Source organism: Carassius gibelio, chromosome B13 (assembly GCF_023724105.1).
Source record: "Carassius gibelio isolate Cgi1373 ecotype wild population from Czech Republic chromosome B13, carGib1.2-hapl.c, whole genome shotgun sequence".
NCBI classification, from domain to species: Eukaryota; Metazoa; Chordata; class Actinopteri; order Cypriniformes; family Cyprinidae; genus Carassius; species Carassius gibelio.
Genome location: NC_068408.1, coordinates 986825 through 1002195, shown reverse-complemented (window position 1 = coordinate 1002195; position 15371 = coordinate 986825). Strand labels below are relative to the sequence as shown.

Below are 15371 nucleotides of genomic sequence, written 5' to 3'. Positions count from 1 at the left end.
GTCTCACAGACACTGTTTCCCGTCCAGCGCTCCAAGCTCATCGATCCGCACGGATCTTCCGGAAACACAAACCCAGACCTGCCAAGAATCCTTACGGGACGGTCCTGGAGCCAGGAGCCCATCAGAGCCTAATGCACTCGCTCATGACCTGCTGAGGATCCCATAATGCACCTCAACACGGCCCAGACGAGACAGCCTGTTACCACGGTAACCAGAGAGGAAGGTCAAAGGTCAATTACACAGGATCTTATTTCTGTCATTGGGAATAATGTCTCTGTCCTCCAGACCACATGTGTACACACACACACACACACTATAGTGGTAAGTAGTATTACATCAAAAATATATCATGGGTAATTTTACATACTGACTTATACTGTGAATCTGAGATATGAGACTTATATTTTAACTATGAGAAATAACATCCATTGTAACTTAAGTGTGTTATAAACCATCATACTCTTAAAAAGCTAAAACCACAAAAAGTAAATACATTAAAACTGTTCTTATGAATATTCATACGATGATGTATTATGGCTTTTTATAATTCATTTATTATAATGCCTTATAATCCCCTTAAGATGAATTATAGATATGGGCTTCACAGAAAGTGCTACTGCAGTAAAAGCAGTGAAGCTCAATCTCCAGCCCTAGAACACACACGTATGAAGACGCTCTCGGCTGATGGAGCTTTTATTAGTTTACATCCTTTCAGTCTTTAACATGACAGATGAGCTTGGCACAGCAGTGCATCCTCCACTCATCAAGCGCTCAGAGATGCTCTCACACACACAGCTCTGTGTCTTCAGAGGAGGGAAGTCGATACACACACAGGAAGGCCGAGAGATGCTCTCTAGAAAGCCACTGAACCAAATATTCCAGCCGAGTGGCTCCAGAGCGCTGCGGGCGATCAAACATAGCTCCGCATCTACTCACGCTTTATTAGCCAGCGTTGCAAACACGGCACGCAACGATCAAAACACGCCAGCGCACAGATTCAGTGTTCATCTGCAGCGATTGAGATGCTATCTGTGCTGCAGGAGATTAGCAGCACACACTCGTGCTCGAGGGCCCGTGAGGAGGCTCTGGGGCCCCTGGTGTCAGCTTTCAGGCTCCTGCTGCGCTCCAGTAATCCTCAGGTCAGCACCGATGACAAAGATGTGTTTGACGGGGACACACTAAAGCTCCACATGCTTACACACACAGAACCAGAGCTCTGAACACCAGAACACACTATCACCGGGAATTCAGCCAAGTCCAACATTCCCTTAGTGCTGCAAATGATGTACAAATACACAAAACAGGCATTGATATCAAAGTAATATGACCTGGAAAAGTCATAGAAATTAATAAAAATCTTAAAACACTACGGGTATTTTTATAATGAATATACTGATTGACTAGTTTATTAACTACTTTACTATTAAATATTTACCAAAAAAGTATAATCTAATACAATATATATAATATAAGTAAAAACTGATAGCCTGAATGCACTGTAAGACGAAAACATTTGCATAAAATTTTAATTTAATTTTAATTTAATTTTAAAATTTTAATTTAATTTTTAAATTTTAATTCACAGTCCAGCAACCACCTAGAACACCCTAGCAACACCCTAGAAACCAGACAAAACAGTCCAGCAACCACCTAGAACACCCTAGCAACACCCTAGAAACCAGACAACACAGTCCAGCAACCACCTAGAACACCCTAGCAACACCCTAGAAACCACACAACACAGACTAGCAACCACGAAAAAAAACCTAGAAACCATTACACAGTCAAGCAACCACCAAAAACACCCTAGCAACACCCTAGAAACCAGACAACACAGTCTAGCAACCACCCAGAACACCCTAGCAACACACTAGAAACCAGACAATACAGTCTAGCAACCACCAAAAACACCCTAGCAACACCCTAGAAACCAGACAACACAGTCAAGCAACCACCAAAAACACCCTAGCAACACCCTAGAAACCAGACAACACAGTCTAGCAACCACCCAGAACACCCTAGCAACACACTAGAAACAACCCAAACCCCTTAGCAACAGCCTAGCAACCAATATTTGCATTTAGTTAAATGTCAGTTGCATTTAATGCTTAGATTTGTTTAATTTGAATCTGAAAAGTGTAACAAAATGAGCTGTGACTAGCTGCAGTCTGCTCAGGCTAATTGTTTATACGCAGTTTCATATGCAGTTTCTCCTCCCTGTACAGCGGTCTCTTCAACAGGTCCAGACTGCTGACCCGAGAAGCGTGTCAGGATCCAGGAAGTGGACGAGTGTGATCCCTCACATCCTGCTCACTCGATCAGCGTCACGTGACCCGGTGAAGACCTGTCTGATCGAGCGTGCAGTCATCTCATCTCTCGCTGCCATTAGCGTCTGTGGAAGTGCTGCGCTCCCGGGGGAAGGAAAACTAGGTCAGGATGAAGCTGAAAGCAGTCTCATATTAATACTCTCAATTTCCCCGGTAACTACTCTACCAGTGAGTGTGCTTTTTTCATCTGACTCTCTCTCTCTCTGACAATTCAATTACAGCAGCAGACGCTCGAAGGGACAGACACAGAGTTCACTACAACAACCACCGAGCACAAATCTCATTCTCTGAGACACTCAGGCACACTAACTCATCTATACTTCTACAGACTGGATGAAGGCTAAAGGGAAGTTTACACAACAGTTTTTCCTTTCATTTTTCATGCACAGACTACATCATCAGAACAATCATTATTCAGAAACACCAAACAATTCTATGAAACTGCATATAGCCCTGCTGTTTGCATTTAAACAGCTTAAAATCACTTGTTTCTAAACCGCAATGCTTAAAACTTGACATGAGTGCATAACCGTGATAAAGATGATAGTCCATAATCTCTTCCAGCTAATCGTGTCTTCAGAAACAATAATCATCCTCCTAACGGTCTCCAGTGCGCTGGATCTGTTAGACGTGAAGTGAACACTAAGTGTGAGATGTGAGACGCTCCTGCAGTGAGCTCGGAGACCGGATTAGACACAGCACATTAACATTTCTGAGCCGCTGATAATGGAGGAATCCTGATCTCTGAGACTGACTGATCATTAGGAAATAAAGATTATGTCACTATAAATATATCAAATATTAATTTCTGATTTGTAATATGCATTGCTAAGAACTTCATCTGAACAACTTTAAAGATGATTTTCTCAATATTTAGATGTTTTTGCTCCCTCAGATTCCAGATTTTCTAATAGTTGTATCTCAGACAGATATTGTCCTCCGAACAAACCACACATCGATGGAGAGATCATTTCTTCAGAAATCAAACTGACTCTTATGACTAGTTTCGTGGTTCAGGGTCACATATATTAATATGGTCTCTAAATGTAAATGTTCAGGGAACACACTTAAAAGATTAAAAAATAAAGCTTTAACAGATCTCTCCAGCTCCAGGCCAGAGCACTGCATTCCCAAACGTGTGTGGGTTTTGTATTGTCTGTTGATCCTTTGTCTAAAGACTACTCTTTTCTACCCTAATGTGAGCTGATGGGTAAAGACACATCTAACCTCTCCTCAAGAAGCTGCTGGATTCAGTTGCACACTAGAATACTGTCCTACAAACACAGACCACACACATCCAGCCCCCAAAGCAGTGTGTCTGTGGCTCTGGATTCAGTCTGATCCGCTCAGGCTCACAGAGAGAAGAAGAGTCAGTGTTAGAACCGCTCAGCTGCTGAAGAGATGCACAGACGTCTGCAGGAGAGCAAAGACCGACGGAACCAACCAGAGCCTCTTCATTCAGAGCAGCTAAACGCAGCTAATTACATCACAATGTTGTAAAGCCCAGGGGAAACGCTTCATGCAGCCTCAGAGGCAGATTCAGCAGAGATGATGGAGAACTGGTCGAGCCTGACTAACCAGGCCTGACTGAGTAACTCGCCCGTCATCGCCCAGGAAGAACACATGATTACAGGGATCGGGTCACGCTCGTTACATGACGCATGTTCAACAGCGGCTCATGGGAACTGGGTGAGGAAAGGGTTAAACAGACATTCCCTTCCACCCCGTTCCCATTACCTCCACACAATCACCTCCCTCTCTAATCCGCCCGGAGAAAGACGTTCATTCACAGGATTAAGTCACACTGGACGCTTGACAAAACGTCCTCTTAACGGTTTATTAGTATGTCAATCACAGCCTCAGTGTTAGAAACAGAGCTGTGTCCCTGAAAGACATCCACAGAACTCCAGAACGTCCTGTCCTTAGGAGAAAAGAAGATGCCAAACATCTATTTATGTAGCATGTCTAAAGAAGAGATGGTTTGACAGAACGAGCGACTCGCAGGAGCTTGTGAGATCTGGCTGTATTTATGTATAAGGCTGACCCAAATACATAAAACATACCATCATACAGACAGCTATTAAAGTTTCCTGGAGCAGAGATGTGTGTCTGGATCTGTCATCCAGTGAAACTTGAAGACAATATGAATGAAAAATCACCCTCTTCCCAATACTGTACATATTTACATATTTTACACTTGTATGTATGATTTAGAAGTTATTAACCCCATTAATATGCAAATAAGAACATTAATGTACTTTACACACGTACGGTGTGAAGCTGTGAAACCTGAACACATTAATACTTAGAGGCTTAAATATTAACATTATAGATTTGAAACAAGAAACAAGATAACTCATGGGTTAAGACTAGAGCTGAGCAATTAATTGAAATACAGTTTATATTTCCACTTCAGCCTCCAACGATTATGAAAATTGAATAATTAAAATAAAAACATTATTGTGCATCATTCCAGTGGTGCGCTTTCTTTCAAAACACAGAAATGTGCCAAAATGCAATGCTAAGTGGTTATTCACGGACACCTTAAATTGGATCCATGCAACTCTTTTTGCATGTTCAAAATATAATGGGTACAAAGACATAATGCTGCATAAAAGCCAGCCTCAGTTATGCCTGGTCTGATCTAGCTCAGAGTATTCAGTTGTGATTGCTTTGTAAATGCATTCATGTCACCTCAGAGCAGCATTAAACAATCTGTGCAAAGACACTTCAGAAGGGCTTGCCACCTCTGCAGTATTAATGTGGCACTGAAAGGGTTAAAAACGTCACCTACTCGACAGCGGTTGAGGATAATGTGGACCCAGTTCTGCCTCAACACAAGCATTTCAATGAATGATCTGTCACTGATGTTCTGTGCACATGACAAATTAAGTGTAAAACACACAGATTAATTTGATCTCAGTGAAGGTCAGTGACAGCAGGTTTGGTTCTACTATCTGCTCCAAATGATCCTGAGCAGGTTAACGCTCCTGACACACACTCACACACACACACACACGCAGCCGTCGTGGCGGGACACGCCGAGGCATGCTTCCTCACCGCAGCTACTGTTGTCTTGAGCAGTTCATAAACTACAGACACAGGATGGCATGTCAAACTCCTGCTGTCTGAGAGTCTTACAATACACTGCAGAAGCACTCCTGTCACACTCTGTGTGTGTGTGTGTGTGTGTGTGTGTGTGTGTCTGTCTGTCTCTGTCTGTCTGTCTGTCTGTCTGTCTGTCTGTCTGTCTGTCTGTCTGTCTGTCTCTGTCTGTCTGTCTGTCTGTCTGTCTGTCTCTGTCTGTCTGTCTGTCTGTCTGTCTGTCTCTGTCTGTCTGTCTGTCTGTCTGTCTGTCTCTGTCTGTCTGTCTGTCTCTGTCTGTCTGTCTGTCTGTCTGTCTGTCTGTCTTTATCTGTCTGTCTGTGTCTGTGTCCATGTGGAATAACTTCAGACGAGACAGACATCAATGACAAAACCAGCGGAGTAAACACATGGAAACATCACATCTTCAAGGAAACCTGTCAAAATAAAAGTTGGGCTTAACTTGAAGAAACTGTGACAGAAATATATTACTATTGTACAAAACAATTAATATTTTAATGTAATTATACAACTAATAATAAGAAGAATAAAATTATTAAATATTTCTTAGGGCTTTGTTTTACTTTTAGAAACTGTTTCATGATTTTTAAATAAGTAGATATGCTATTTGGTTAAATTAAATTTGACCATTAAAAAAATATATGTAAAAATTAAAAAGGGAAAAAAAAAAAAAAAAAAAAAAAAAAATGGAATTTGAGAAGAAAAACGTAATTTTTAAGGGCCCTAAAACATGGAAGATATTATGACAATCAATACAGACATCTGTCACTAGAGATTTAAAAGTCTCTCTTCAGCTCAATATAAAGACAAAAACAGATGCCTGTATGATTGACAGGCGAGTGGGCGGAGCTTCACCGCTGTGTTTACACTATGACTGATGTGCTCATGTTTCGTTTGTGCTTTCAGCTGCGATTTATTCTCATTTATGTCTGTATTGAGTGTTGAACACTTATCTTGAGATCTTAATATGAGGTGTAAACAGGGTCTCAAACTACTTACTGTACTCATAACCAGAAGACTAATGATTACTGCCACTCCCTTTATTATTAGTGTAAAGTGTTAATATAATTGAGTAAGTGTTACATAATCTGTATTCTGTGTAATCTGATTTCATCATTATGCACTGACAGCCCTAAGTGTGCGAGCGCGAGTGTGTCACGTTACACAGATAATGAGATGATGCATGTGTAAAGTAGATTAATGTTCTGATGGCCAGAGGTCAGTCCTCCACACACTCAACAATCATCTGAAGCTGACCACAACCAAACCGTTTCAAACACATTGAATTCAAATTTTAAAAACGCCCATTTCCCGCCAATATTTGAGTGCTATATATACACACACACTACAAAAAACAAAAGGATATCATTTTATATCAATTCAAAATACATCTAAACAGATGAGTCTGAGAACAGAAATGCATTGTGTCATTAGAAGTCAATATGATTTATTTTTATAATGCTTTATACAACAGAGACATTAAAGAGCAGCAGCAGCAGGCCGAGAGAGAGAGGTTAGTGTATTTAGTTCATTAAAGGGGGGGTGAATTGCTATTTCATGCATACTGAGTTTTTTACACTGTTAAAGAGTTGGATTCCCATGCTAAACATGGACAAAGTTTCAAAAATTAAGTTGTACGTTTGAAGGAGTATTTTTGTTCCAAAAAAACCTCTTCCGGTTTGTCACAAGTTTCAGAAAGTTTTTTTCGAGTATGGCTCTGTGTGACGTTAGATGGAGAGGAATTTCCTTATATGTGTCCTGAGGCACTTCTGCCGGAAGAGCGCGCTCCCGTATAGCAGAGCACTGAGAGCACAACAGACTTCACTGATCAGAGCGAGAGCGGCGCCAAATGTCACAAAAGAAGTGTGTTTTTGGTTGCCAGGGCAAGACAACCCTGCACAGATTACCAAAAAAAAACAGCATTAAGGGACCAGTGGATGGAGTTTATTTTTACAGAGCATCAACGGAGTTGTGCAAGTGTTTGTGTTTGTTCCCTGCATTTCGAAGATGCTTGTTTTACAAACAAAGCCCAGTTTGACGCCGGATTTGCGTATCGTTTATTTCTTAAGGATGATGCAGTCCCAACGAAAAAGGGTCACGATCGTGTGTTGGAACCGCATGCGGTGAGTAAAACTGCTTCAAATATCTCTGTGTTGTGAACTTAGCTATCGGCGCGTAAGCACATCAAGTAAACAACAAGCGATGTTGTCATCAAACTGCACTTTCCACATGTACAGCTTAAAAAAAAAAAACAAAAAAAGACGACAAAGTGGAACTTAGTCATTTTCCAAAACCGCTAAGCAAATATATACAGTTTCAGTACATACCACATAGAGACGCCGTTGCTGATGCTGCTCTTGTTAAATTTCAGCCTCTGGATCTGTGTCACAGCTTCCAAACGCGCTCAACACAAAAGCCTCCAGCCGCTCGTGATTCTTTAGCTCCGCCGGAAAAATCGGTACAGACTATCTTTCTCTTATGAATATAATAAAAATAAAGACTTTTTGGAGTTATAAAGGATGCAGTACTACTCTATAGGTACTCAAGATTAACAGGAGATTGAGTGAAAACGAGCATTTCACCCCCCCCCCCCCTTTAAGAGTGAGTGTGTTTGACTGTCAACACACACACACACACACACTCATTCATTGAGTGCATTGACCACTCTTCTGACCAGCTCTTCTGATCCACTGCCTCCTTATTATGTGCATGTCTATCAGTCATTTATTTCTATAGTGCTTCATACAGCTTCACGGGAAAACAACGGTGTTAAAGTTGGGAAACTAATTCAGTGTCCATTGTAAAGCAGTCATTATTCAGGTCAGGTTTAGTTCTCGTCGGATCGAGTCAATAACATACTGTCCCGGAGATGCAGTCAAACCAATGGATGGATTCTGCCCATTGTTTTCACCGCTGCATATATTAAATACCAGAATGATCGTTTGACCGTTCTGTCTTACTGGGCTTGTAGTGATGTCTGTGTCTGTGTTAGCTGCATTAGTGCACTACTCTTCAGTTCACTTCAGGTTATTCACTTATAGAACAGCTTCAGATGCGGAGCATTTGGTTCATCCAGAAATATTACTAAATATGAAATGTCTTCTAAACCTGACAAAGCGTCATGTTGAAGCGGATGCAGGATCTGGGTTTAGACTCCAGCTTCCTCTGGTTTCCTGGAGGTCAGAGGTCAGCGGTGCAATATTTGAATAGCGCAAAACAGAATGTGAATACAGCTCCATGTGTTTAAGAGAACAAACCATCACTTCCTGGCAATCTGTCAGTAACAAACCCAGCTGTATCTTTATGCTTTACGGCACTGATTAGATCAGGATCGTTCAGAAAGCAGAAATCAGATCAGTGTTTACTCACAGTGAAGCTCTTCATGCTTTCTTCCACGAGGGAAATATTTCTTCTGATGAATGCGGTTTGAAACAGCACAGAAACTGATGCAACTGAAGCTCAACACTGAGATCCACTCCTTCGGGTTATTCAGGGGTTAAATACCGCAGGCATCGTGTCACTGGTTAATATTTAACTTCTCAAATCAAGTGTGTTCATCTTTAGTTAAAAAGTTACATTTGAACAAATTAAGCGAGCAAAGCGTGATGTTTTTTAACCTTCATTTGGGAATAACATCTACACTTCACTGCTATTAGAGAGGACTGTGGATCATAACACACACACACACACACACACACACACACACGTACTGATGTACACTGTACACGCGCTTCAGTGTGTGTGGAGGAAACGAATCAGAAACAGATTTAAAACGCTTTGTGTGGCTCAGTATTCACAGATACTAGCCCAAAACATCCTGGGTTAAACTGTAGATTCCATTGTAATGACTGGACTCCGAGTTTTCCGCATGTCTGACAGTGAATCTAGTGAGAGACACACTGACAAACACAGCTGCAGGACTTCCTCCACAGCACTTCCTGTCACACCGGACAGATTCACAGCACTTCCTGTGCGCCGCTCTACACCACAGCACGGTTTCCTGAGCGTCTCCCTTCGGAACGCCGGGATGATGCTGAACGAAAGACGGAAACACCGTGAGATCACACTCCAAACATTTACATCAGGAAGATGCTGCTAGTGGACAACGACCTTTGACCCCGTTAGGAACCAGTTTATATGAATCTCAGTCATGACTGGTTTGCTTCCTGCGATCACACAGAGATCTACACCATAAACAGGACAGAGATGATTCAATGAGATCGATTTAAAAAATGTGTTTATTTTAATAAATGCAATTCCGGCCTCCACGGCTATATTCATGTCAAGAAACACCTGAGAAACTAGAAAAAATGATAAATAAATAGACTATATAAAGCAACAACAACAGAGTTATGGATAGGGTTAGGTTTTTAAAGTTTGTCTTTGTTAAAAATAAAATTGAATTAAAAATAATTTCATAAAAATCAGCAGAAAAGTAAAGAATCCTCCCAAAGCTCAAATAAACTGCTTCGAATCATCAGTACTTCAGTAATCCAGCGCCTGTCAGACTCAGATTCATTTGACTTGACTTTAATGCATTGATTCCTGTGTGCCACAGGTTTAAATACAGATTTATCACTTCACTGTTTCAAAACCACTGATTCATCCAGTAATGAAACGAGTGAATCTAGAGTGAGTCACTGAATCATTCATTCAGAGATTACATGAGGTTTGCTTTAGTTTCTGAGAGAACCACAGCCTTCATGATTGTTCTCTATTCTACACACAAGCAGCTCTTCATCGAGACGGCTGATCTTAGCTCATTCAATGAGAAGAAATCTGTTTGATATCTCAAGGTCTGACTTCATGTTTTTAATCCAAAAAAGACCCTGAATCGATACGCAGAATCAGAAGCAGAGTTGATCAGACTCAACCCTAGTGTCCAGCACACGTTCCCTGGTTCCTTCTGTTCCTTCTGTTCTCAGATTGTTTCTGAATCTGTGTGTCGTGCCACTAAAGCAGCTTACAGCTGAATCAGAGCAGAGATCATGCGGACGCTCCTCTGATCCGTGATCCAAGCGTGTTGTTGAGAAGTGTTGCGTGTGCAGAGCGTGTGGGGGGGCAGTGGATCACTGGTATTGTAGTGCACTACATCAAATATAGGGCACACACACACACACGCACAGACGCAGAGGAGGAGAGCAGATATACAGACTGCAGAACATGATCCAGTCTTCTTCTTCGTGTGCACTGTTAAGAGCACTTTATGAACAAAGCTGACTGACACATTGCTTCCATTGTAGACCAGTTCACCAGTAATGTCCACTAGTTTGTTATCTATAGTCGTGGTCTGTTTGAATTTCTTCAAGTTATACCAGGATTTTATTCTGACAGGTTGTCGTAAAGACATTGTCGTTTCTGTCTGTGTATACGATATGAATGAATGACGATAGTTTTATCAAATGAAATGGTGAAATCCTCTCATAGCGCGCTGACGTACACATGTGTAGCCTACATCATGTGTTAATATAGTGAAGATCTGAAAACACCACGCGTGCTTCAGTGTGTGTGTGTGTGTGTGTGTGTGTGTGTGTGTGTGTGGTAGAGCACACCTTCAGGGCCGCTGCTGGCCAAATGTGTGCCCTAAGCAGAATTGTATTGTTGTGCTGCCCCCCCTTCCTCAAATATGACGATGAAATAAACATCTACTATAGGGGTGAATAAGAACTTTAATCAAATAATAAACTAAAATAATAAATTGTATTATTTACAAATCACGATTGTAGCTCTCGACATTTACCTGTGGCTATAACTTTATTATGACTCTAATTTATTTTATAGTCTCAAGCATTCAGAAATCATGCAAAAGGAAACTAAGCAGTTTTACTATGATAAAACCATGGTTTATTTCTGTAAGGGTTGTGATATGCATGTTTTTTGTTGAAGAAATTATAAAGCCTGTGTCATCTATAGCAAAAAGGTGTCCAGAAATGAAAGATGAAGTGAATAATTGAATGAAATGTTTGGTCAGTATCCTAAACAAGGATTTGATCGTCCTGTACGTGTAACAGCAGCAATCACATGGCATTTGTAATAACATGTACATTAATTATTTTGTATTTTCTTACATTATGTATTGTAACAGTGTTATTATTAACCAATCATTATTGCATCATTATTTTTTTATATAATGCAGTTTAAGTCATTTTAAAGGCTATTGATGGCTTAAGTCTGTTTTTACAGCAACAACAACAACAACAAAATATTACTGTATGTTAATACTTTGTAAATTATTATTTGAAGTAACAAAACCATGGTTAATTTGCAGTTACCATGGCTACAATAACGATGATTTGTGGTGTTATTGTTAAAACCATGGGTAATTTTCGTAAGGGAACCTGAAAAACTAAAAACTTTGACAGGAATGTTCCTGAAAGTGATAAATGGGCCTCGTTTTTACCTAAATGATTTAATCTTTATTTTAATATATATTAAAAAAGTATAAGGTGTGCATTGTAGCTGACACCTAAATGAACAGATTACGATTGTTTTATGACTTCAAGTCTTTCTTCTCAAATGCTATTGAGCTTCAAATTTGCGTTTGAGCCCATGTGAAAGAGTAGCATCATTTACATATGATTTACAGTTTATTTGAATAAATATCAAACATTTAATACAATTGTGAATCATAGCTGACACCTAGATTAACAATTATAGTTGTTTTTATGACTATAATTAATTATCCTCAAATGCTACTGACGTTAGAAAAGTGTATACCAATATCACATGTAACTTTAGAGACAGTCAAGCCAACTTTATGTCTGTTTTTGTTTTTGTTTTGTTTTTACTTTTAGTTTTCTTTTCTCTTCGCTGGATTGGATTCATCCATCAATTATGAACATTCAGCCGCAAACATGAGGTGCGAGCGGTCGCGAGATCGGATGGGAGAATGGAGGAAGTGTTTTTTGGAGCAACTGGGATGGTGTTCCCTCTGGGAGTTGGTGCCCTAGGCAGATTGAGTCAGTTCGGGAGTTCGTAGCGAGATCACGAATCACGAAAGATTCGCGCTCGTAAATTTTCAAATTGGCCATAACCTTTAATTCATTGATGCCACCGGTGGCAAGGCTTTCTTTTAGGCACCCTATGCCACCCCGGTAGATCCGCCCCTGAAACTGGTCATATTCACTCCACAATACTCAGCTTGTGAATAATCTCTGCCATGTTCTGCTCGATCACACTTTAACTCAAGTACACACATCTTTTCTTCTGTATTCTCATCTGTAACGGACAGAAAGAAACTAATGTAGACGGGGCTTGGTTCTGTGCATCACTTGTTGATTGGATGTGGAGATGTGGGCGTGGCAGAAGCATATGCAGATGAGCGTGAGCTCTTAATTAATTCTTAAACCCAGATACATTTACTCGAAGAAGTCTTGTTTGTGAGGAACAGATTAAAGGATTAAAACGAGAACACCTCTCTGTCAATGGAATCAGACAAACCAACATAGCTTTCATCTCCCAATGACAGATATTTGTTCATGTTTTAATCTTAAATTCACTTCATTTTCAACAATTCCTCAGAAAACTAGACTTCATATCTTCATTTGCAGTAAATGTGTCTTGATTAATGAAATCTGTAGGCGTTTGCACCAGAAAACATGACAAATACTGAGGAATAAAACCACTTTTTGAGGGAATACAAGACTTAAGACTTTCTGCTCTGATTGAAGAGCTTTAAGACAGTTTGAGGAAGGGTGAATTAAGACTTTAAGAATAAGGATTTCTGCTTTCTACTATTAATTATTAAGATACATCTTCATGATGAGAAATGCATCATCCTTTATAAACAGAAGAGCGCTTCTCCTGAAGCTGGACTTCTTCACACATATCTAACACAAGAGAGTCTTTGAGTCCATAACACAGCTTTACACTCTTCTTTTGACCACTGAAAATGTGTGCAATTTAATTATTTACTCCTGGAGAAATACTGAAACTCTTATATCTCTGGAACTGAACCATACAGGGCCTTAGAAATGAAGATGCTAACAGGGAAGTTTGTTAAGAGTCAGTTTCTAAAAGGGTGTTAGGATAACTTTAATATTTTTTGAGTTAAATGCACACTTTGCAGAATAAAGTTGAAAAGATCTCTTTCTCCATTTCTGAAGGGTCACCATTGGCTCATAATTCAACAAAGACTGCTAAAGTCAGACTGTGTTAACAGATCTATCCATCTCTGTGTCAAAGGATCATAATGATCATCTTTCTGGGGGTATTGTAACTTTGCTCCGAATCTTTGACCCCCCCGCTACACAATAATGGATTACAGTGAATATTCATCAATGATATTTCATATTTTACTTTCATCACTATGTTTATCTTTCTTCAGAAAAAAACTAAATCAAAAACTTGAGGCAGGGATGTTCGGCAGATTTGACAAGGAATGACCCCACTGACAATAATTACAACTATTAATATGCAAAATATATATGTATATTACGTAGAAAATATATTTTTATTACATTATTGTTTTTTTCTGCATAATATAGTACTGTCAATTTTAGCATATTTAAATCTACTATTTACATGATTTATTTTATTCTATTTTTACTTTGTTTTAAAGTGCACACACTCTCTCTCTCTCTCTCTCATACACACACACTCACACACACACACTCCTTAATGAACACACTCATGTTTACTACTAAATGAGGACATACCATAGGGCTGTCTATATCAATGTAATTATAATTTTAAGCATGAGTTAATTTCCATATGTCTCCAAATGAGTAAAAACCATCAGCCTTGGCTTCACACACACACACACACACACACACACTTCAGGTGATCTGAGAACAGATTCCTTCTAGACTTCCAGGAAGAGTTGAGGTGTGCTCCTGTGTTCTGTGATATCACTCTATTATATTCATCTTCTGAGTCTGAGAACACAATAATAACCCGCGTGATGATGTGTTTGATCTCTGTGTCGGTGAAAGCTCTTACCGTCGAGACTGAAGATGAAGACGAACAGCAGAGCGTCGGCTGCGCGTCCGCGTCGCGTCGGTGCTCCGCTCGCGTCGGTCCCGGTCCCCGGTGCTCCGTCCATGTTCGATCCTTCTCTTTCACGACACGCGCACAGCTGACGGAGATGACGGCGGCGCGCACGAGCTCGGGATCGCTGTTCCGGTAGTGCCTCGGATCGACGGTAGTCCGTGTGAACCAACGGCTCACTTTACACTCTCTCTCTCTCTCTCTCTCTCTCTCTCTCTGTCTCTCTCTCTCTCTGATTTCCGGTCTCTTCGGGGAAAGGCTGGCGGAACCGGGAATCATCGCTATTTCAAACACAGTGGATTAAGCTAAACTCCGTTATAGTGCACAATGTCTTCATGCAGCTCGTTATTAATGGAGTGTTTCTCTAGTTATCTGAACAGGGCGCCCATATGATTCGCAGTGGGTATTATTAATATAAATGCAGAATGTAAATTCACAATAGTTTAAAAAGTGAAGAAAAAAATGCAGCACCTGGCTCTAGCCAACAAAAAAGATTATCATTCTTTCACTGAAAAATTTGAATTATCGCACTTTTCAAGATATAGGGCAGAAAATGTATAGATCTATATAATTCATATATAATTTGATATAGTTACTATCACACGAAGAGTGACGTTTTTCTCCAAAGGTCAGCATAATCACAAATGTGATATTGATTTTATACAACATTTGTTCAATAAACACTAAGTTAAAATCAAGAGAATTACGTTTTAGACAACATATTCCCTGTTTTTACTCTATTTCTAAAAACAAAAATCATCCCAAACACAGCCACTGTTCTGTCTCTGAGCAACATGAGGGTGATTCGTTCCTGAATGAATCAACTGTTTAAATGATTCGGTTCAATCGCAATGACTCACTAATTAACAGTGACTCGCTGCCACCTGCTGGCGCTTTAATTTCACATCGAATTCACCTTTTCATTCAGTAATTTCAAACATCAGTTTTCAA

At 40.0% G+C, this 15371-nt stretch overlaps 1 protein-coding gene across 1 annotated transcript in view; it reads right to left on the bottom strand.

The window, feature by feature from the left end:
• LOC127970683 (inactive tyrosine-protein kinase 7-like) overlaps window positions 1-14777 on the bottom strand; it is a 33755-nt gene extending 18978 nt beyond the window's left edge. Inside the window, exon 1 of the mRNA XM_052573360.1 lies at window positions 14373-14777. Within this exon, the coding sequence (XP_052429320.1) occupies window positions 14373-14475 (103 nt within the window). The 5' untranslated portion in view covers window positions 14476-14777. The remainder of the gene's footprint in view (window positions 1-14372) is intronic.
• Between the last annotated feature and the right edge of the window lie 594 nt (window positions 14778-15371).